This window comes from Hyla sarda, chromosome 6 (assembly GCF_029499605.1).
Source record: "Hyla sarda isolate aHylSar1 chromosome 6, aHylSar1.hap1, whole genome shotgun sequence".
NCBI classification, from domain to species: Eukaryota; Metazoa; Chordata; class Amphibia; order Anura; family Hylidae; genus Hyla; species Hyla sarda.
In genome coordinates this window covers 27,205,177-27,226,920 of record NC_079194.1, presented here as the reverse complement: position 1 = coordinate 27,226,920, position 21,744 = coordinate 27,205,177, and the positions used below count along the sequence as shown (strand labels likewise).

The 21,744-nt window shown below is 42.5% G+C and overlaps 1 protein-coding gene across 6 annotated transcripts in view; it reads left to right on the top strand.

Moving 5' to 3' along the window:
- The window catches only part of NTNG1 (netrin G1), a 330,399-nt gene extending 309,413 nt beyond the window's left edge, over positions 1-20,986 (top strand). For all 6 annotated transcript variants that reach the window (XM_056523403.1, XM_056523401.1, XM_056523402.1 and 3 more), the window contains one exon: positions 19,449-20,986. In XM_056523403.1, the coding sequence (XP_056379378.1) occupies positions 19,449-19,672 (224 nt within the window). In that variant the 3' untranslated portion in view covers positions 19,673-20,986. The remainder of the gene's footprint in view (positions 1-19,448) is intronic.
- Positions 20,987-21,744: the final 758 nt, after the last annotated feature.

The following is a 21,744-nucleotide window of genomic DNA, read 5'->3' as shown; positions in this document are numbered from 1 at the left end:
GGGGTGGTGTCTCGGAGAGCTTTGTCCTGTCACGTGGAACCAGACAGGGCTGTCCCCTCTCGCCCCTGCTATTTGCACTGGTGATTGAACCTTTGGCTTCTAAAATAAGATCTGATCGCCAGGTGGAGGGTTTCGGAGCTGGGGGGAGTGGGGACAAGATTTCTTTATACGCTGACGACATTTTGTTGTTCTTAAAGAAACCTGAGGTGGGGTTAGATAGAGTGATAGGGATAATTGAAGATTATGGTTCATACGCAGGACTGGCTATAAATTGGGGTAAATCGGTAATGTTGCCCATAGGAGGTAGGGAAGTTGACCCCACTCAAGTAGTCAGGGTATTAGAAAGGGGGGATAAATTTAATTATTTGGGTATACAAGTATCAGGAAATATAGTAGATTATCATAAATTGAACACCAAGCCACTGATCATCAAATTTAAAAAAAAGCTGAAATTTGGAACAATATGAGACTCTCTAGGGCAGAAAAAATTATTATTATTAAATCAGTTATGCTTCCGAAAATTTTGTATGTGTTCGGTTCCTCACCTGTATGGTGAGAGGGAAATGCCTTTAGGAAAATTATTGCAATATTTAATGCACTCATCTGGGGGAGGAAGAGGACACGGATAAAGGCCGAATATCTTTATCAGGCAAAAGACAGGGGCGGTATTGATTTACCAGATGTACACAGGTACTTTATAGCCAGCCAAATGTACTTTCTAGTGGAGTGGAAAAAGTTTGGCCTGTTTAGGCTTATCTTGGATAACACGAAAGGCAGATACGCAGACATCTTCCAGGTATTGGAGTCAGGGCAGCTTAAGGAGAAAAAATGGGGGAAGTATCCAATGATTAGAGGTCTGGATAGGACGTGGAACAAGTATAAAAAAGAACTAGGATTAGAAGGGATTCTTGACTCTGCCCCAGTCTGGTGGAACATAGAACTGAGGGGGTTGGGGAAAAACAGGTTATCATTATTTGGATGTAACAGAATAAGTGATTTTTGGGTAGATGGTAAAGTTAAAAAATGGGAAGTGCTAAAAGTGGAATTCGGATTGTTTGACTCTATGTGGCTGGAGTATTTAAGCGTAAAGAAGTCCATAGAAACCATGCTGAGGGAGGGGGGAAATGTAATAAGAACAAGTACCGCAGAATTTAAGAAATTAGAATTAGGTTTAATAAAGAGACGGGTAATGGCTTATTGTTATAAATTAATGAAACATAATAACCAAGGATTTTTAGAACATAAAAGTTTACGTCAGTGGCAGGCGGAATTGGGCGAAGTAAATAAATGCATTTGGAGCAAAATATTTAAGAATGTGAGATATGCCTCCCCTAATGCTGACCATCAAATCATTCAGCTGAATATTATTTATAGGCTCTACTTCACTCCAAAATTTCTGTTTAAAATAGGTAGACGTAAAGATAGTAGATGTCCGAGATGCAGTATGGAGGACGCAGGTTTCCTGCATATTATGTGGGACTGTGCATTAATACAATTATATTGGAGTCAAATAATTTCAGAGGTGGAGGAAAAAGGGAAATACAAGCTAAATGATAACTTGGCCCCGGCTCTTATGGGGGATGACAGTAATGTAAACCTGCCAAAGGGGGAAAAGAGGAAATTGTTGTCCAGGTTTTTTTCTGCCAGATTACTAATTATTCGAAAATGGTTAGCCCCTGATACTCCATCCATATACGAATGGAGGGAAGTAATTAAAAACACAGTGTAGGTCTGGTAGTATTGAGGGGAGGAGGAAATATTAAAAATTTTTATTTATTTATTTTTTTTTTCTTTTCTTGGGGGGGGGGTTAGGGTTGGGTATATTTATAGGCTTTATTAATTGGTATATAAGGCTGAACTTGTAGTCTATTTTGTAATTGAATGTTTTGTAAATTGATATATTTGAAATAAATAAAAAAAATGACAACTAATGTTTATTCTGTAGGTTCATACAATTACTTATATAGGTTTTGTTTTATTTTACTACTTTTGAAAGATTATAACCTTTTTGCACAAAAATAAGTATGCTGAAAATTGTCCTCTTCTGAACCCTATAACTTTTTTTATTTAAAGTGTACGGGGCTGTATGAGGGCCTATTTTTACATTGTGATCATTGGTATTTATGGGTACAATTTTAGTTTGATAGCACTTTTCGATCACTTTTTATGAATTTTTTTCAGGTATATGAAGTAAGCAAAAATCAGAAATTCTGGATTTTTTCCAGTTTTTTCAGTCCGGACATTTCCGCATGTGACGATATCACATATATTTATTTTGTTTACATTATTTTATTAGAAAAATTGGAAAAGGGGGGTGATACAAACTTTTATTGGGGAAGGAGCTTATTTACATTTTATTAATATTTTTCTTTACATTTAGGACTGTTCGGAAATGCGCCGTCTCATAGACAGCAATGCATATCCTTGCGGACTCTGCAGAAAGATGTCTATCCGTAAACAGGATTTCCGTATCAGAAACATCTTCCGTGAAAAGTCCGCTGTGTGCATAGCACAGCAGTATCTCATTAAAATCAATGGGGCCCTGCTGCTGCGGAATTCCTCAGAACAAATGTGTGAATATACCCTTACATGCATGCATCTTATGATTGCAATCACTGAACAATGCTGTGCCATAGCACAGCATCGATCAGCATTATCAGTGCTCCATTAGTACAGACTGCTGCCTGCAGTGTTGGAGTGCCGATTGCATAGACGGAAGCCAGGAGAGACCTCCGTCTGTGCTCTCAGCTGATCGGGACCCTGCTATTTGGTCGGGGTGGTTCCAATCATCTCCCGGAGCTAACCGGCAGCTATTTATAACACTTTTAGGCGCCACAATCTATTTTCCCATCTAATGTGAAACCGATCACTGGATTTTATGCTGTGCTCCATGTTCACAGGTCTAATCTTAAAGGGGTACTTCGCCCCTAGACATCTTATCCCCTATCGAAAGGATAGGGTATAAGATGTCAGATCGCGGGGGTCCCGCCGCTGTGGACCCCCGGGATCTCGGCTGCAGCACCCACCAGTTTCGGCTTCTGGCAGCGCTGGAGGCTCTCATCCTAACGCCTCCCGACCACGATGACGGGAGATTGTGACGTCACGACTCCGCCCCCGTGTGACGACACGCCCCACCCCCTCAATGCAAGTCTATGGGAGGGGGCGTGACGGCTGTCACGCCCCCTCCCATAGACTTGCATTGAGGGGCGGGACGTGACGTCACGATCTCCCGTCACCGTGGTCGGGAGCCGAAGCCTCCAGCGTTTCCAGAAGCAGCAACAGGTGGGTGCTGCAGCCGAGATCCCGGGAGTCCACAGCGGCGGGACCCCCGCGATCTGACATCTTATCCCCTATCCTTTGGATAGGGGATAAGATGTCTAGGGGCAGAGTACCCCTTTAATACAGGGATGGTCCAATTGTGTAAGGGCAGAGGGACATTCAATATATAACTAGATATTTAACTTTTTTTGAAAATTCTTTTCAAAATATATATATATTTTTTTTGATCAATATTGTGTTGCGTCTACTAGTAAGCTCAGCCCTTTGGGTTCTACAATGGATGAAGGAGCGAACGTCTGACATTCTATTGGGTAAATTAAGTTTTAATGAAAGGAAGGATGCCCCCCAGACCAGATATTAGAATAAAAGATACAGAAATACAGAAATATTGAGCAAGATGAGTAATAAACCAATATGGGGTCTAGGCTTAGATCTGCACTGAAAGCTGTTATAGTTTAGCCCCGGGGCCGCTGGAGCCCATAAACCATCATCCCTATACATCACTCTGCTGTCATATTATGAAATAATATAAATAATAAAGGACCTTTAACAGGTTTCATTGTGAATCTAAGGAAAGACACATTCAGCTGCATTGGTTGTACCAGTGTTTCCCAACCAGGATGCCTCTACAAATCCTTAACCCAGAAATAGTCATCCTTTAGCTCACGGAAGTGGAAAAACCAATGTTAAAGAAACCTCTAGGGCATTTTTTTCGAATCAGTGTGTTGCAAAACCACAACTCCCAGTTCTAGTACGGGAGCAGGGACTCCTATCAAAGACATAAGTCACTGCTCCTATGTTAACTGAAAGGCAAGGCATATGATGTATGCCTGACTGCTCAGCCCCAGGTCAGTGTTTCCCAACCAATGTGCCTCCAGCTGTTGGAAAACTACAACTCCCAGCATCCCCGGACAGCAACGGCAAATCCTCAACTCACAAATAGTCATCCTTCAGCACACAGAAAAGGAAAACCCCTGTGAAAGAAACCTCTAGGGCAGTGTTTTCTGAAGGCTATCCGGACATGCTTAGAGTTGGGAAAACACTGGGTTGGAGGGTACCAGCTCTAACCTGACAAAGTAGCTTTAGGATCAGTGAAGAGCAAGAGGCGTGGCAAGGACACTGGTAAGGAACGGAGATAGGAAAACCCCTTTAAATTTAGGTTAGTGACATGATATTGTACAGGACAAGTTCTCCCAGGGTTCGGAGAATCAAGATAAGTCCTGCTGCATCTGTACCTTTAATGTTCTCCCTATAGGCAAAATAGGCAGCCGCCTAGAGTGCCCTCTTGATGGGGCGCCACTCTGCACGCTGCAAGAAAGTTAGTAGCCAGACAACAGCCGAAGCACACGACCAGCCAGAACCACCCTTGTGTCACACTAGAAGTAAGGTGATTACATGAGGAGAGGGTTTGCTACAGTGTGTCACCCCAGTAGTAATGAGATTACATGAGGAGGAGGTTTGTTACAGTGTGTCACCCCAGTAGTAAGGAGATTACATGAGGAGGAGGTTTGTTACAGTGTGTCACACTAGAAGTAAGGTGATTACATGAGGAGGAGGTTTGTTACACTGTGTCACCCCAGTAGTAAGGAGATTACATGAGGAGGAGGTTTGTTACAGTGTGTCACTCCAGTAGTAAGGAGATTACATGAGGAGGAGGTTTGTTACAGTGTGTCACCCCAGTAGTAAGGAGATTACATGAGGAGGAGGTTTGTTACAGTGTGTCACTCCAGTAGTAAGGTGATTACATGAGGAGGAGGTTTGTTACAGTGTGTCACACTAGAAGTAAGGTGATTACATGAGGAGGAGGTTTGTTACACTGTGTCACCCCAGTAGTAAGGAGATTACATGAGGAGGAGGTTTGTTACAGTGTGTCACTCCAGTAGTAAGGTGATTACATGAGGAGGGGGTTGTTACAGTGTGTCACCCGAGTAGTAAGGAGATTACATGAGGAGGAGGTTTGTTACAGTGTGTCACCCGAGTAGTAAGGAGATTACATGAGGAGGAGGTTTGTTACAGTGTGTCACCCCAGTAGTAAGGAGATTACATGAGGAGGGGGTTTTATTACAGTGTGCCACCCCAGTAGTAAGGAGATTACATGAGGAGGAGGTTTGTTACAGTGTGTCACCTCAGTAGTAAGGAGATTACATGAGGAGGGGGTTTGTTACAGTGTGTCACCCCAGTAGTAAGGAGATTACATGAGGAGGGGGTTTGTTACAGTGTGTCACCCCAGTAGTAAGGAGATTACATGAGGAGGAGGTTTATTACAGTGTGTCACCCCAGTAGTAAGGAGATTACATGAGGAGGGGGTTTGTTACAGTGTGTCACCCCAGTAGTAAGGAGATTATATGAGGAGGAGGTTTGTTACAGTGTGTCACCCCAGTAGTAAGGAGATTACATGAGGAGGAGGTTTGTTACAGTGTGTCACCCCAGTATTAAATTGATTACAAGACAAGGAGGTTTGTTACACTGTGTCACCCTAGTGGTGTGTCAAAGGGCGGAGCCAATGGGCGGGGTCAAGGGGCAGCAAAATTAACTTTCGCCTAGGGTGGCAAAAGTCTTTGCACTGGCCCTGGTTAGCTCCCAATAAAGTATTACGTGTTAGATTTCGGCAATTAGAAATACGATCTTACAGGAAACAACAATTTTGTGTATCTTAGATACGTGTCTCAGGGTGGAGGCTATGCCCTTGAAAAACAAGTGTTAAGCACCACTAATTCACCGGCAGCTCGCAGCCGCTGTTTGATATTCCTGTCCGTATTGGAAATCCATCGGCGGCGCTTGCGTTCGCCCTCATTAAAGAGAGACAGAGAAAAAAAAAATGAAAATAATAAATAAAGAACACCAAATGCCACGAGAGAATATTCAGCGGGGAGCAGCCCTAATGAGGAGATAGAGGGAAACCAGATTCAATGCATAATTATTTTTAAATGAATGCTTTGCGGGGTCTCCATGTGTGAAAAAGAAGACGAAACGTGTTTGAACTGGGATGCCGATGCTGAACCTTGTCTCACAAGGAGCTGGAGGAGGTCGGGGGTTGGGGCAGGTGGGGGTGTTGTATCCACAACCTTGTTCTCTGTCACAAGGGATGGGGTCTTTTCATTGGACCCACACAGTAGCAGGGCACCTTGGGTATTCTGTCGGTCTAAAAGATGGTGCAACGAGGTCAATAATAAGATCATTTTCAGCTATAAGATAGTGAGAATGTCAGCGTAGCTTTCCCTCGTATACGAGAGGACACAGCTACATGTGTACCGCAGTGATCTCCAAATTGTTAGTGGTGCCATGGTGGGTGCTAGGAATACCTGATCACTTCGTGACGCCAGGGCACTGTTAGCCTATACACGTTCCAAGGTTGGAGACAGCTTCTCCTGGGCCAGACACAGGGAGTAAATGAGCAGACCGATGTCAGGTTATGGATGTCTGTCTTTAGATGGTCTTACATGCCAACAGTATGGTGCAGAGTCGAGAACAACCAGTCCTTTAGTGGGCCCAACATCTGTGCCGCAGGTCTGCCTGAGGAAGTCCGAAGCCCACAGGACATCCTTTGGTGCTGGGACACCACATGTGGACCTCCAACTGTTGCAAAACTACAACTCCCCGCATGCCGGGACAGCCGTCGGCTGTCCCGGCATGCGGAGAGTTGCAGTTTTGCAACAGCTAGAGGTCCACAGTTTGGAGATCACTGGTCTATAGCCTATTCTTAGTATCAACAAGATGGTGATCATTGGGGGCCCGGAACTAATGGCACATATGGCCAGCACTCCATTCATTCTCTAGGGGCCGCCAAAAAATTGTCAAGCACTGATGTCGGCAATGTTTTCTGTTTATGTTAAAGGGGTATTCCCATTTTATGAAGAAGTTTAGGCCTTTTTTTCCATATGCTGTATATGTTTTTTTTTTTTAGTTCAGCCCACATTTGCCATGATGAAGAAAGACTAAATGATCCAGCACTTGGAATATTTGCAGATTTTTTTTGTAAATCCTCTTTAAAATGGCATGGAACAACTTTAACACTTCACAAGGTCTGACACAACTTGACGCATTTCGAGCGCATGTGCTCTTTGTCAAAAGATATGTTCAATGGTTGCTAGCACATAGAAATAGATGGTTCCACAGATGAATCCAATGAATTAAAATGTCACACTGCTTGAAAGTCAAGCAGCCTCAATGTGAATTAAAACCAAATAGAACATATGTATCCATTCAAGTAACCCGATTCCGTTAGAGTGGCATAATAAAAAAAAATGTGTTTTACAATACAATAGGAGAGTTTGTCTGGGGATCCGTGCATGGGATGTAGCAGGTGAGCGGGACTTTCCTATATTTTCCCACATTTGCCATGATGTCTCTAGCTTTGCAGAGACAGGGGGAGTGGAGTCTCATCACTGCTCTTGATTTGAGTCCTATCTAAGTGCAGCTAGTGATAGATCGGTGACATAGAACCTATGTTCCCTCAATACCACTATAGAGTATCATATGAGATGCAGCTTCTGCTTCTTCTATTCTCCCTGTTTGCCCGGGAACTAATGCTGGAGGCTGTACTCAATTTATCCTCTATGGGGCCGCCAAACATTGCCGAGCACTGGCCTCAGTAATGTTTACTGTTTATGCTCAAATTAAAGGGGTATTACTATCATCAAGAAGAAGTTCAAGATTTTTTTTATATATATGTTTTTTATTTCAGCCCACATTTCCCATAATGCCTCTAGCTTTGCAGAGACAGAGGGGGTGGAGTCTCATCACTGCACTTGCTCTGAGTCCTATGTAAGTGCAGCAAGTGATAAATCAGTGACATATAGGCCATATTAGGACATCATCAGGCGTCAGCCAAATAGCCATCATTCCTCCTCCCTCATCCTCAAAATCCGTCCTCCATCAGAGTAATCTCACCTCCTCCGTCGTACATCATGTTAACCTCTGTCATTCCTCAGCCAAATCTTTCTCTCCTCCTTCAGGCATAAACAAAATCCTCCCACATTACACCCCAGCTTGACCTCCCTCATCCCTCAAACCCCAGACAAACCTCCATCATACCTCATACAAACCTCCGTCACACCTCAGACAAACCTCCGTCATACCTCAGACAAACCTCCGTCATACCTCAGACAAACCTCCGTCACACCTCAGACAAACTTCCGTCACACCTCAGACAAACCTCCGTCATACCTCAGACAAACCTCCGTCATACCTCAGACAAACCTCCGTCACACCTCAGACAAACCTCCGCCACATCTCAGACAAACCTCCATCATACCTCAGACAAGCCTCCGCCACATCTCAGATAAACTTCCGTCATAACTCAGACAAACCACCGTCACACCTAAGAAAAACCCTCCCTAAGCTCACAGCCAAACCTCCATCATGCCTCAGACGTCAGCCGAACAGCTGTTAATGTTTTCCTCGATTTGTAGAAATCTGAGAGTGCATGTGCAGCACTCTCCTGGCAGTGTAGGTCTAACGTTGGCAGCTTTAGGAGCGTAATTGTTCAGAGTAGTCTGTAGAAAACTCTGTGCGCATGTGTACATGGTTAGAGTAGGTAGCAGGCAGGGAGAGAGATAAACCATCATAGGGTTAGCGTAGTTTAACATTGTAATGTAGTTAGCATAGCTTAGGTTTTATAGTGAAAGGAGGTAGGTTATAGGTTTTGAAGTAAAGAGACTACAACTCCCAGCACGACCAGTGAATCCTTTCACTTTTTGTTAGCACAAAGCCTCAACAAAAATTGAAAAACGTGAAAGGATCTGAAGACTTTGCGAATGCATTGTAGTTATATTATCATTTTACTTTATGCGCCATGACTAACTTTTCAGAAATATTAGTCTATCTTTAGCTCCATAACTTTGTTTCGGACCTAATTTCCAATGCTATGTCATCCGTTACACCATTAGAGGGAGATCAATGCGGAGTTTGCCTTCGCTGATGAATTAAGAACTCGCCCCATAAAATAAACAAAGGAAGATTTTGTTACTGACAACGTCAAGGCTAATTGGGTTTAAGACGTCTTCCAGTAATCACAATTACCTAAGGAGCTGGTAGGGCAGATATTATGTGAATTAGTATAACGCATAATACATATGACAACAAGGTTCACATTCAATCGTTGTAAATTCTGCTTTGCTAATGTCCGCTATAGATTTTCGTGTCATTTTCGGTATTGCTGTGCTTGCAGTTTTTCCAGCCTCCATTAAACACCACAATCTGAAGACTCCGATGTAGATTTTAATTCTTCGATATCATTTTTCTCGAGGCTCAATGCGGTTTTGTCTGGAATGCAGTGATATATATATATATATATGTAAAATTATTTTATTTTTTTTATTCTCAATTGATGGAACATGCAAGCTTTTAAAGAATTATTTTGATTAATTTTGAAGAATTGCTATATTTTTCAATAGTGTTCTATGCGAAATGCGTTTCTGAAAAACAGTAATCCAAGGTACCTGGCAGTGATGGGTCGCTCCGTGCCAGATGACTGATGATTGGTACAGTTGTGGTATTTCGAGAAGTTTCAATTCAAGGCTTTTCACACATAGGGGAAAATGTATCAATCTGCCAAAAGTTTGTGCAAGTTTTAAAGGGGTACTCCGCTCCTAGACATCTTATCCCTTATCCTCTCATAGGGGATAAGATGTCTGATTGCGGGGGTCCCACTGCTGGGGACCACCTTGATCTCCCTACTGCACCCGGTGTTCGTTTAGAGCGTCAGGTACAGTGCCTGGAGGCTTGTGAAGTCATCGTCACGCCCCCTCGATGAAAGTCTATGGGAGGGGGCATGACGGCCATCACGCCCTCTCCCATAGACTTGCATTGAGATCGCGGGGGTCACCAGCAGCAGGACCCCCCGTGATCAGACAGCTTATCAGACAGCTTATCCCCTATCCTTAGGATAGGGTATAAGATGTCTAGGGGGTGACTACCCTTTTAAACGACTTTTAGCAGTCTGCACCACTCACACCAAGGGGGCAGAAAGGGGGTGTTGCTTGGCATGAAGGGGGCATGAAGCGGACATGCAGGGAGCGCTCCCTCATTTATATGTGATTTTAAGAACAAGGGAATATAGCATCAGACAGGGGACACCCCAGCACTCGGCTATCCCCGTACAGTGAGTGAATGAAGCTGTTGAGCATGTACAATTCCTTCTCATTCACTCGAAGAATTAGGGAGCGACCCCCTATCTTGAAATGATTGGGGATCCCAATGGTAGGACCCCAATGATCATGGACCTTCATTGCTTTTCCTGTAGATAGATGATAAGGTATAGCTTTGGGATAACCCCCTTAAGTCTATGGAAAGCCCTTTAATTTACTGTCCATGCCAATGAGCTTATACACTGCTCAAAAAAATAAAGGGAACACTTAAACAACACAATGTAACTCCAAGTCAATGACACTTCTGTGAGATCCCACTGTCCACTCAGGAAGCAACACTGATTTACAATCAATTTCACATGATGTTGTGCAAATGGAACAGACGACAGGTGGAAATTATAGGCAATTAGCAAGACGCCCCCAATAAAGTGGTTCTACAGGTGGTGACCACAGACCACTTCTCAGTTCCTATGCTTCCTGGCTGATGTTTTGGTCCTTTTTGAATGCTGGCGGTGCTTTCACACTAGTGGTAGCATTAGACGGAGTCTACAACCCACACAAGTGGCTCAGGTAGTGGAGCTCATCCATGATTGCACATCAATGCGAGCTGTGGCAAGAAGGTTTGCTGTGTCTGTCAGCGTAGTGTCCAGAACATGGAGACGATACGAGGAGACAGGCCAGTACATCAGGAGATGTGGAGGAGGCCGTAGGAGGGCAGGAGGACTGCTACCTCCGCCTATGTGCAAGGAGGAGCAGGAAAAGCACTGCCAGAGCCCTTCAAAATGACCTCCAGCAGGTCACAAATGTGCATGTGTCCACTCAAACGATCAGAAACAGACTCCATGAGGGTGGTATGAGGGCCGAACGTCCACAGGTGGGGGTTGTCCTTACAGCCCAACACCGTGCAGGACGTTTGTCATTTGCCAGAGAACACCGAGATTGGCAATTTCACCTCTGGCACCCTGTGGTCTTCACAGATCAAAGCAGGTTCACACTGAGCACATGTGACAGTCTGGAGATGCCGTGGAGAACGTTCTACTGGCTGCAACATCCTCCAGCATGAGCGATTTGGCGGGGGGTCACTAATGGTGTGGGGTGGCATTTCTTTGGGGGGCCGCACAGCCCTCCATGTGCTTGCCAGAGGTAGCCTGACTGCCTTTAGGTACCGAGATGAGATCCTCAGACCCCTTGTGAGACCATATGCTGGTGCGGTTCGCCCTCAGTTCCTCCTGATGCAAGACAATGCTAGACCTTATGTGACTGGAGTGTGTCAGCAGTTCCTGTAAGAGGAAGGCATTGATGCTATGGACTGTCCGCCCGTTCCCCAGACCTGGATCCGATTGAGCACATCTGGGACATCATGTCTCGCTCCATCCACCACAGATTGTCCTGGAGTTGGCGGATGCTTTAGTCCAGGTCTGGGAGGACCTCCCTCAGGAGACCATCCTCCACCTCATCAGGATCATGCCCAGGCATTGTAGGGAGGTCATACGGGCACGTGGAGGCCACACACACTACTGAGCCTCATTGTGACTTGTTTTAAGGACATTACATAAAGTTGGATCAGCCTGTAGTGGGGTTTTCCACTTTGATTTTGAGTGTGACTCCATATCCAGACCTCCATGGGTTGATACATTTGATTTCCATTGATAATTTTTGGGTGATTTTGATTTTGTTGTCAGTACATTCAACTATGTAAAGATGAAAGTATTTCATACGATTAGTTCATTCATTCAGATCTAGGATGTGTTATCTTAGTGTTCCCTTTATTTTTTTGAAAGAGAAAGATAGAAGGTGCTCTGTGTGCTCAGGATCAGAGGAGGGGGGAAGGGAACAATCCACAGCCACTTACCAGATTAGGTTGTATGAGCTCACACACAACTATGGATAGTGTATGAAGAAAGTAAGCAAATCGTCCGCAGCCTTCCTGGGAGGTAGTAGGCAAACGAGTGACTGGAAATACAGGATTAAATCGGGCGCTGGACGAGTAATTGCAGGGAAGTAGTAGGAGTACCTGGCTTTAACACCTGCTTCTTCCCTGCAATTACTCGTCCTGCGCCGGATTTAATCCTGTATTTCCAGTCACTCGTTTGCCTTTTATTTTTTGAGCAGTGTATAATAAAATATTGAATCTTTTATTACTTTTAAAAGTCTATTGCTCTTTTTGTGAAGTTGAAAGTTTAGTCTCCAGTAATAGTCTGTGCACAATTTTTTAAGACATCACAATATTTGGAAGAGCTGGAAGAGCTCAGTGCGTATTGAACGTCCCTAACAATTATATATCCATGTGTAACCTGTAGCTGTCTGTCCATCTATCTTATGAAGTTGTAAAGTCCTTCCTCACGGTGCACCCGCAGCTTGCCTTGAATAATTGAGTAAAAGAGAAATCAATTCTCAATTAAATAGTCCTTAATGGACGAGCTGTTTTTTATTTTTTTATTTCACAAGTAGCCAGAAAAACTTTGCATTTTGCAAGTCCTCAATAATAGAAGTAAAACTTCTGTTCGGTGTTTCTAGGCTGATTTGTGATACAACAAATGTCTGAGAACCTGTGGTTGTTTTTTCTCTTAAATTGTTTATTATATAATATATTGGGGGTGGGCCTCTCATTGTGGACCAGTAACAAAGAGCAACTGTAGACTTGGCCGGCCATCCTCTAATAAATTATTAGCCATTCATTCGAAAGCCTGGTTTGTAATTGTCAAGTAGGACAGGGAGTAGTACAGCCCTGAGCTCACCTACAACACCTTTCCCTGCCTATTTGGTGATCCACCCAATGCAACGGATACCCAATTGGGGGACAATCCCTACTCTAAACAAGCGCGGGGCGCATTGAGGTCAAACACAAAACCCAGTCCAGTATGTAGGTCAGGAAGTAAGTCAGTACACAAAGGGTTAATGAAAAAAACAGACCAGGTAACAACAAGCAAATGAACAAACAAAAAAAGCAAGGTCAGTCAGGCCAAGTCAGAACGGGGAAGACGCACAGTACCAAATCACTAAGCAAAGGGGTAGTTAGGGAACAAGCCAAAAGGGCATGAGTTCAAGAAGACAGTATGCAAATGCAGGTACACTGAGCTAGTGCAAGGACAAAACCTCTTTGACATGCCATGTGACTTAAAGAGCTCATGTCAGGAGGGTATGGATGCCAAGGCTGGACACGATTGGCTAGTCGACCATGCCTCCTGATTGGCCTGGACATTATCACAGGCTGCAGATGTGCTTAATGCTGCTGCCAGGACCAAAGGCAGACACGCCTATCACACTTATACTACATTTCTCCTTTGGTGGACACTCCTAGGAAATTGTATGTCTATCTGCAATTACTCTTGGCGATCACTGATGATCACTGGTCGGACATGCAGCAATTCCAGTGAATAAGTTATTCTTGCTATCAAAAGTTTCTAAAAGGCAAAAGGATTCCCAGGCTCTGAACTCACATATGAGCCGGACCAAGTACGACTCTTCATCTATATAAATCCTTGAGTTGCCCTATTCTAAGAAAATTCAAGAACTTACGTTTACTAGACTGGTGATTTTTTTTTGTTTTTTGTTTTTTAAGTGAAACTGTTCTTAATGGACAACATTGCCCTATGGGCTTAAATTCCTGGGGTCGGTGGAGGGGAGTCGGTTGATGTGAGAAAGTTGAGTAACTTTTTATTCCACCAAGCGATTGAAAATTAATATTTTTTTTCTTGTTTTAATAAAAATGTCAAGGAAATATTTTTTCCTTGCCAGGAATCAGATATAAGTAAAGGTCAAATGGATTTCTAACACGCCATTTTAAACACTCATACACTTTGTGCTGCATGGGGGCTGTGCGGATCTGTCGCTCCTGTCACTGCTATTTTTCCCAATGGCATGGACTTGACAAATCGCTTGTCAGGGAAAGGTCTGAACCTCTGGGAAAGCAGCGTATTAGGAACTATTCATCATATGGATTCTGCCACAGCATTAACCATTAGAATACCCCAACCAGAAGAAAAAGTTACCCTTGCATCATCTGGTTCAGGAGCCATCTGGCAAAAGTGCGCAATAGGGTATTCTAATATATTTTATACTTATCATAGCATTGAGCAGAACATGAGATTTTCAAGAAAGTTTTTTTTCAATAAAATGATAGATAGCTAGATGATAGATTGATATGAGATAGATAGATATGAGAGATAGATAGATAGATATGAGATAGATGTGAGATAGATAGATAGATATGAGATAGATAAGAGATAGATAGATAGATAGATACATATGAGATAGATAGATGTGAGATAGATAGATAGATAGATATGAGATAGATAAGAGATAGATAGATAGATAGATAGATAGATATGAGATAGATAGATAGATATAAAAAAAACTGGAGAATACAACAGCACACTGCTAGCACAAAGATACAGATAAAACATGAAATGCTATATTGCTACAATGCAAAAAATGCAAAAATGAGGGACATAGCTCACAATTTGGCAGCCAAATAGTTTGGACCATCCCACCACGGTAAGGTGACCTCATTGGGACGGACCCTACACTGTGTATATGCCTCTGTGTAATCAGTTTAACAGCCTCGCAAGGTCTGAGACATCCAGCACCTTATACACCACCTAATAGAGGTGGGTGGGGTGCAGGAGCCAACATGGAGGCAGCCAATCCCCCAATGAGGTCACCTTATCTTGGTGGGATGGTCCAAACTATTTGGCTGCCAAATTGTGAGCTAAGTACCTCATTTTTGCATTTTTTGCATTGTAGCAATATAGGATTTCATTTTTTATCTGTATCTTTGTGCTAGCAGTGTGCTGCTGTATTCTCCTGTTTATGTATATTCAGCCTAGCAGCGTGCACCTGTATGCCGGGTCCATGCAATAGTTTGGTATGAGTATGTGCTTATCCTTGTTTTAGATAGATATATAGATAGATATGAGATACATAGATAGATATGAGATAGATAGATAGATGTTAAAAGTTTTGATTGGTCGGGTTTCAGTGCTGATATCCCCACCGATCAAGACAACGAATGTAGAAAAGTGTATAGTAATGCACTTCCCTCCCCTGCTGGCACTGATATACTGTATGTCTTGCTTCACAGGGCATCACCCTTATAAGTCTATGGCTACAAGCCAGGGAGTGAAGTTTCCTTACATGCTTCTCCCCACTCGTTCTTCACCCTCGTTCTTCACCCTGAACGAGCAAAAAGATTTTGTAAATGGCAGGCACACTGAAAGCTAGCCATGTCTAGTGACACTTCTACTCAGACAAGGCTTCCACCAAATGTATTGTGGAGGGACCTCCACCAACCTTAATCTGGCATGATTCAGACATAGAAGTATAGACAAATCCTTTTTTGCTTTCCCAAGATGAGTGGCACTAAAAACATTTTTGTTAAAAAATTTAATTAAAAACACAGTTTTGCGATACTCGGGAACTGTCCAGTGTAGGAGCAAATCCTCATAGCAAACCTATCCTGCTCCGGACAGTTCCTAAAATGGACAGAGGTATCAGCAGAGAGCAGTGTGGTCAGCCAGAAAGGAAATTCAAAAAGAAAAGAACTTCCTGTGGAGCATCCAGCAGATGATAAGTACTGGAAGGATTAAGATTTTTATATAGAACTAATATACAAATCTGTCTAACTTTCTGGCACCAGTTTATTTAAAAATATTTTTTTTCCAGTGGAGTACTCCTTTAATCCCAGTTGTTACTTGATAGTGTATTTTAGCATCATAAATATTTTACTGATCTGAAAATATGACATAAAGTAGAAATCAATGGGATTCCGTTCAGGGTTATTTGCTGCATTTCTGCAGACTGATTAAAGTTCTCCAGAGCAAAAAAATAAAATAAGATTATGACTCGATTAGATGGCTAAAATTCTAGATATAGCGCAATGAGGCATAACTATAGAAAGAAAAAAGAAACCTAAGCAGTATCTATGCCCTGGTGCTGGACCGGACCCATAAGATACCAGAAATGCTATAAATAGGATAGTTGAATGGACCTGGGTATGGTTAGGACAGTGTTTTCTAAGGCTACTTTCTCACTGGCGTTTGTCATTCATCATAGTGAATGGGGTCCATCGGGACCCAATGGCACCCGTTGGGTCCGGTCAGGTAACGGGTCCGTTTTCGGACAAAATTTAAAAATAGAGCCTGACGGACCAGTTAGTGACGGGTGAAAGGAGCCTTAATAGTTTGCCTCCAGCTATTGCCAAACTATGACTCCCAACAACTTTCACCTCCGAATACTCAGGATACTAGTTTGCATATCTCTAGCAAACCTGCTACATCTGTATTGGTGTGTAAATTATAGAAATGGTAACGTAACACTCACCCTTTAGCTGGTATATATGTAGAATCCTTTATTCAGGCATAACAAACGTTGCATAGGCCATAAGGGAAATGAAGAACAAATTCAACGCGGCTCTCCACGAGCCCGTCCCGGGCTCGTGGAGAGCCGCGTTGAATTTGTTCTTCATTTCCCTTATGTCCTGAATAAAGGAATCTACATATATACCAGCTGCAGAGTGAGCCCTACTTTACCATTTGTATACTCTACACTTCAACTGCTTATATCAACGCCGGCACCTCCAATCTCCCTGGGCATACGAAGGTGTACAGCGCTATATGAATATATGACTGCTCTGGTGCCGGGCTCTCTGCATATCTATATGAACTATACATCTGTATTGGGATGATATGGCGGTACTCTTGTGGGGCAGTCTAATTCAACTGAACAAGTTGTCACTGCGAAAAAACAAGGCACCATTCACCATCAAGCCCATCCGAGGTTACTAGAGCAGCTTTCACCTCTGGATACTTAGGGTACTAGTCAGCAAATCTCTAGCAAACCAGTTTGAGCAGTATGAACAGCTGCCTACAGATGGGTGGCTCTTTCTTTTCGTTTGGTGATTTGGCTAGTATGAGATGGCGTTCTTCCTTCTTGAAGAAATACATGTGGATATTGAGGGGATGAACAGAGACTGTTGCCATAGAACTGGGAATCTGCAAAAAACTGTTTCCGCCTAAGGACCCTATTACATTATCGGCCAAACAGGCTTATCTCATCCCGTGTATCTCATCCCGTGTTTATTGCTTGATCAGGTCATTTTGACCCATCCAAAAATGATCGTCCCTAAAGGGATATTCTGGTGAAAAAACTTATATATATATATATATATATATATATATATATATATATATGTGTGTGTGTGTATATATATATATATATATATATATATATATATATATATATATATATACTGGCTCCAGAAAGTCAAACAGATTAAATCACGTCTATTAAAAAATCCTAATCCTTCCAGTACTTATCAGCTGCTGTATGCTCCACAGGAAGTTCTTTTCTTTTTTTAAAATTTATTTTCTATCTGACAACACTGCTCTCTGCTGACATCTGTGTCCATGTCAGGAACTGTCCAGAGCAGGAGAGGTTTGCTGTGGGGATTTGCTGGCAGTTCCTGACATGGACAGAAATGTCAGCAGAGAGTATTGGGGTCAGACAGAAAGAAAATTCAAAAAGAAATTAACTACCTCTGTAGTATACAGCAGTTGATAAGTACTGGAAGGATTAAGATGTTTAAACAGAAGTAATTTACAAATCTGTATTTCTTTCTGGCACCAGTTGATAAAAAAATAAAATTGTTTTCCAGCCGAGTCCCCCTTGGAGACGTACATCCTCTATTATGCAGAGAGGTGTGAGGCTCGAGGAGGGGGGAGTCAATCATTTTTGATGGGCCAAAACAGCCTTTGTTGCCGGCTGCTGAATGAAGCGAAGGGCTGCACAATTACCAGATCGGCGCTTGTTTACTCAGTGGCTCTGGGCGTCTACTCCGGCCATAAGTTTTACGATCATTCTCCAATCAATTCATTTATGACCGGAGAACTCCTTTAAAGGGGTACTCCGGTGAAAACCTTTTTTCTTTTAAATCAACTGGTGCCAGAAAGTTAAACATATTTGTAAATTACTTCTATAAAAAAAATCTTAATCCTTCCTGTACTTATTAGCTGCTGAATACTACAGAGGAAATTCTTTTATTTTTGGAATGCTCTCTGATGACATCACGAGCACAGTTCTCTCTGCTGATGTTATTATAATAATAGTAATAAATCTTTATTTATTGTTGTCCTTAGTGGGATTTGAACCCAAGGCCCCAGCACTGCAAGGCAGCAGTGCTAACCCCTAAGCCACCATGCTGCCCTTAGCATCTGCTATGCACAGTTGCTAAAAGGGACAGAGATGTCAGCAGAGAGCACTGTGCTCGTGATGTCATCAGTGTTCCAAAAAGAAAGGAATTTCCTCTGTAGCATTCAGCAGCTAATAAGTACTGGAAGGATTAAGATTTTTTAATAGAAGTAATTTACAAATATGTTTAACTTTCTGGCAACAGTTGGTTTAAAAGAAAAAAGGTTTTCACCGGAGTACCCCTTTAAGTTTGTTTGCTTTTATTTCTTGAACTAATGAAAAAACATGTATTTCCTTATCCATGCTCCTTGGTTTTGACATTGTTCTCTATCATTTGACTACTGTACATTTTGGCGTATGTGCCAAAGCATTTACTTTAGGGATTGTGCCCCTTCTCTCTCCCCCCCTTCTTCCCCTTGTTGGTACCCCTTGTCTGTATCTTCCCTTGCCCTTTCTCCCTTATCTGAGTTTTATGGGCTGTATTGGATCTTATGGGGTTTCTTGTTTACTTGCTATGCTATGCCTGTTTTGTACTTTTATATACCTGTAAAAATTGATAAATAAAGTTTTGAAAAAAATAAATAAAATAAAAATAAATGTATTTAACCAGCCGGTAATGCTCAGATATGTATTACCTTGACCTTTGATGATCACAACTTCTTATCTTTTTTCTAGTATTTATATTTCTGTCCTTTCCCAAAGGTCCGAAAGTTTTTTTTTTTTGTGTACCATGTTAATATTTCAGCAATTAAAGTGTCATTTTTATTATTATTATTATTATTATTATTTCAATTATTATTATTACAAAACTTGTTGATCTACAATAACTTTCTACTTACGCTAAAGTTACATTACCGCCCATTGACGAACAATCTTTGTTTCTTTCTTCCACAGCCAACATCTGCGACAATGAGCTGCTGCGTTGTCAAAATGGCGGAGTTTGCCACAACAATATGCGATGCCAATGTCTTCCTGGCTTCACGGGCATATGGTGTGAGAAACCGAAGTGCGAGGACACCGGGAGCTGTCCTTCTTCTAAATCTGGACAAGAATCTGTTACCCACCATAACTTCTATCTGACCACCATGATAATTGTAGCCCGGCTCTGCACTTTGTAAAAAAAAAAAAAAAAAAAATTAAAATTAAAAAACGTGAATAACGTACCTGCGATTTCCCATGGAGAACGGAGTGACTATGAGAGACAAAAAGAAACGAAAATATAAAGGAATACATAAATTATATTCAAACTGAGAGGGCCTGACTGTACTAAGCCATATGTACCAATTTGTGAATGAGAGATCCATGACTGTTATGATTCTGGCTGGAAAGATGGCTGCCTCCAGGAGGACTGCCATGGTATCAGAACCGGCTGTAAGGACCTTCAGAACCAAACGAAGGCCTTGGCAACATGGTCACCTCAAGCACAGCTGATGCCATGGAATTGCAGGTTAAAAAAAATTAAAATTTCCGGCAAAAGCCCCCCCAAGTGAGCCGGCTGTCTCGAGCAGGACTGCTACCATGGCAGGATCAACCATGTTATTTATTTGCCCTTCAAAAATTTTGCTCCAAAAGAAAAGGACAACGAGAGCTTGTTTGCCACTTCCACGCGGTCACTGTACCTCTCCGCCCAGTATGTGGACCAATCAAATAGCGTCATTCTTTGCTGCCAGTGCATTGTGGGTAAAGGAAAGCGGCCATATTGGTCCCCTAATACCCTAACACCTGTGCTTTTGTGAATGTCGCTCCGTATACCCTTGTTGGTCGAAAGATTTTATTTGTCCGATGTTAGTGGCGCACATATTTCCCTTTCCTTGGCCCCATATCCTTTAAATGAGAGTAATTTAAGGCTTGTCTATCATGGACACGCCAAACGGAATAAAAATAATAAAAATAATAAAATAAAAAGTATATAAGGAGTATGATATCCATTATGAGAAAAAGGCTAGAGATTAAGCAAAAATAAAATGTATTTATCCTTTTGTATTCAAATGAAGTTATTTTTCTTGAAATAATGTAAAATGTAGATTTTTTGTATTATTGCAAATCCGTGTTTAACAGACAATCTATTAAGTGATTATCATCGAAATATCAAGAAACGATTTATTTTTATTATTTTTTGTTCTTTAGTTCTTTCAATTCTATTTTATTTGCGTTCTTTTTGCGTTGCTCAATTTGTTTTTGTTTTTTTTCCTTTCACAGCGATAGAGGGCTCCGCGTCCCTTCGTTTTTCAGCCGTTAATGGGTGACATGCTCAGAAAAAAAAAAATAATAATAATAATCTTCCGTAGGGAGCATGTGCTGGTGTTATGGAAAGCCACAAGTTTACATTCGAAAGACGTGTAATAATGTTCCACCAAAGGAAATTCTAAATGTTTTCTTGTTGTTTTAAAACACTGGAAGATTTCAAAGGAATAAAACATAAATGAAAACAATTTCCCCATGTAATGCAATTCTTTTCTTTTTTAGAGAAATAAAAAGTGGGAGACACTAAAACAGGGCAAAAAGGGCATCAAAAGCCACGCCCCTGAGGAGCCTGCTTCATGTCTATAAACACGCAGTAGCTCTAGATGACAGTACTTGGAGGTCGTCCAGATGTAGCTTTTTCTTGGGCAAAACCTGTAATAAAGCCACCCAACTAACATGTATCATGTTCCGTTAGTAATACGGTGGTCCCTCAACATACAATAGTAATCCGTTCCAAATGGACCGTTTGTTGAAACCATTGCATGTTGAGGGATCCGTGCAATGCAAAGTATAGGACAGTCATCTACAACCTGCGGACCTCCAGATGTTGCAAAACTACAACATCCAACATGCCCGGACAGCCGTTGGCTGTCCGGGCATGCTGGGTGTTGTAGGTTTGCAAAATATGGAGGTCCGCAGGTTGTAGACCACTGTTAGAGGAAGTTGTACTCACGTGTCCCCGCCACTCTGGACTGTCACCGCTCGTCACCGCTGCCCTGGATGTCGCCTTCCATCGCTGTCGCCGCTCCCCCGGGGTGTCCCCGTCGCTCCGGTAAGGCCTCTTCTTCCCCGGCATCCGCGCTCTCCGTTGCCGCCATCACGTCGCTACGCACGCCGCTCCTATTGGATGACGGGACGGCGTGCGCAGTGACGTGATGACGGCGATGGAGAACGCCGACGATGCACAGGATCCCGAAGAGGACGCGCCGGAGCCCCGAGGACAGGT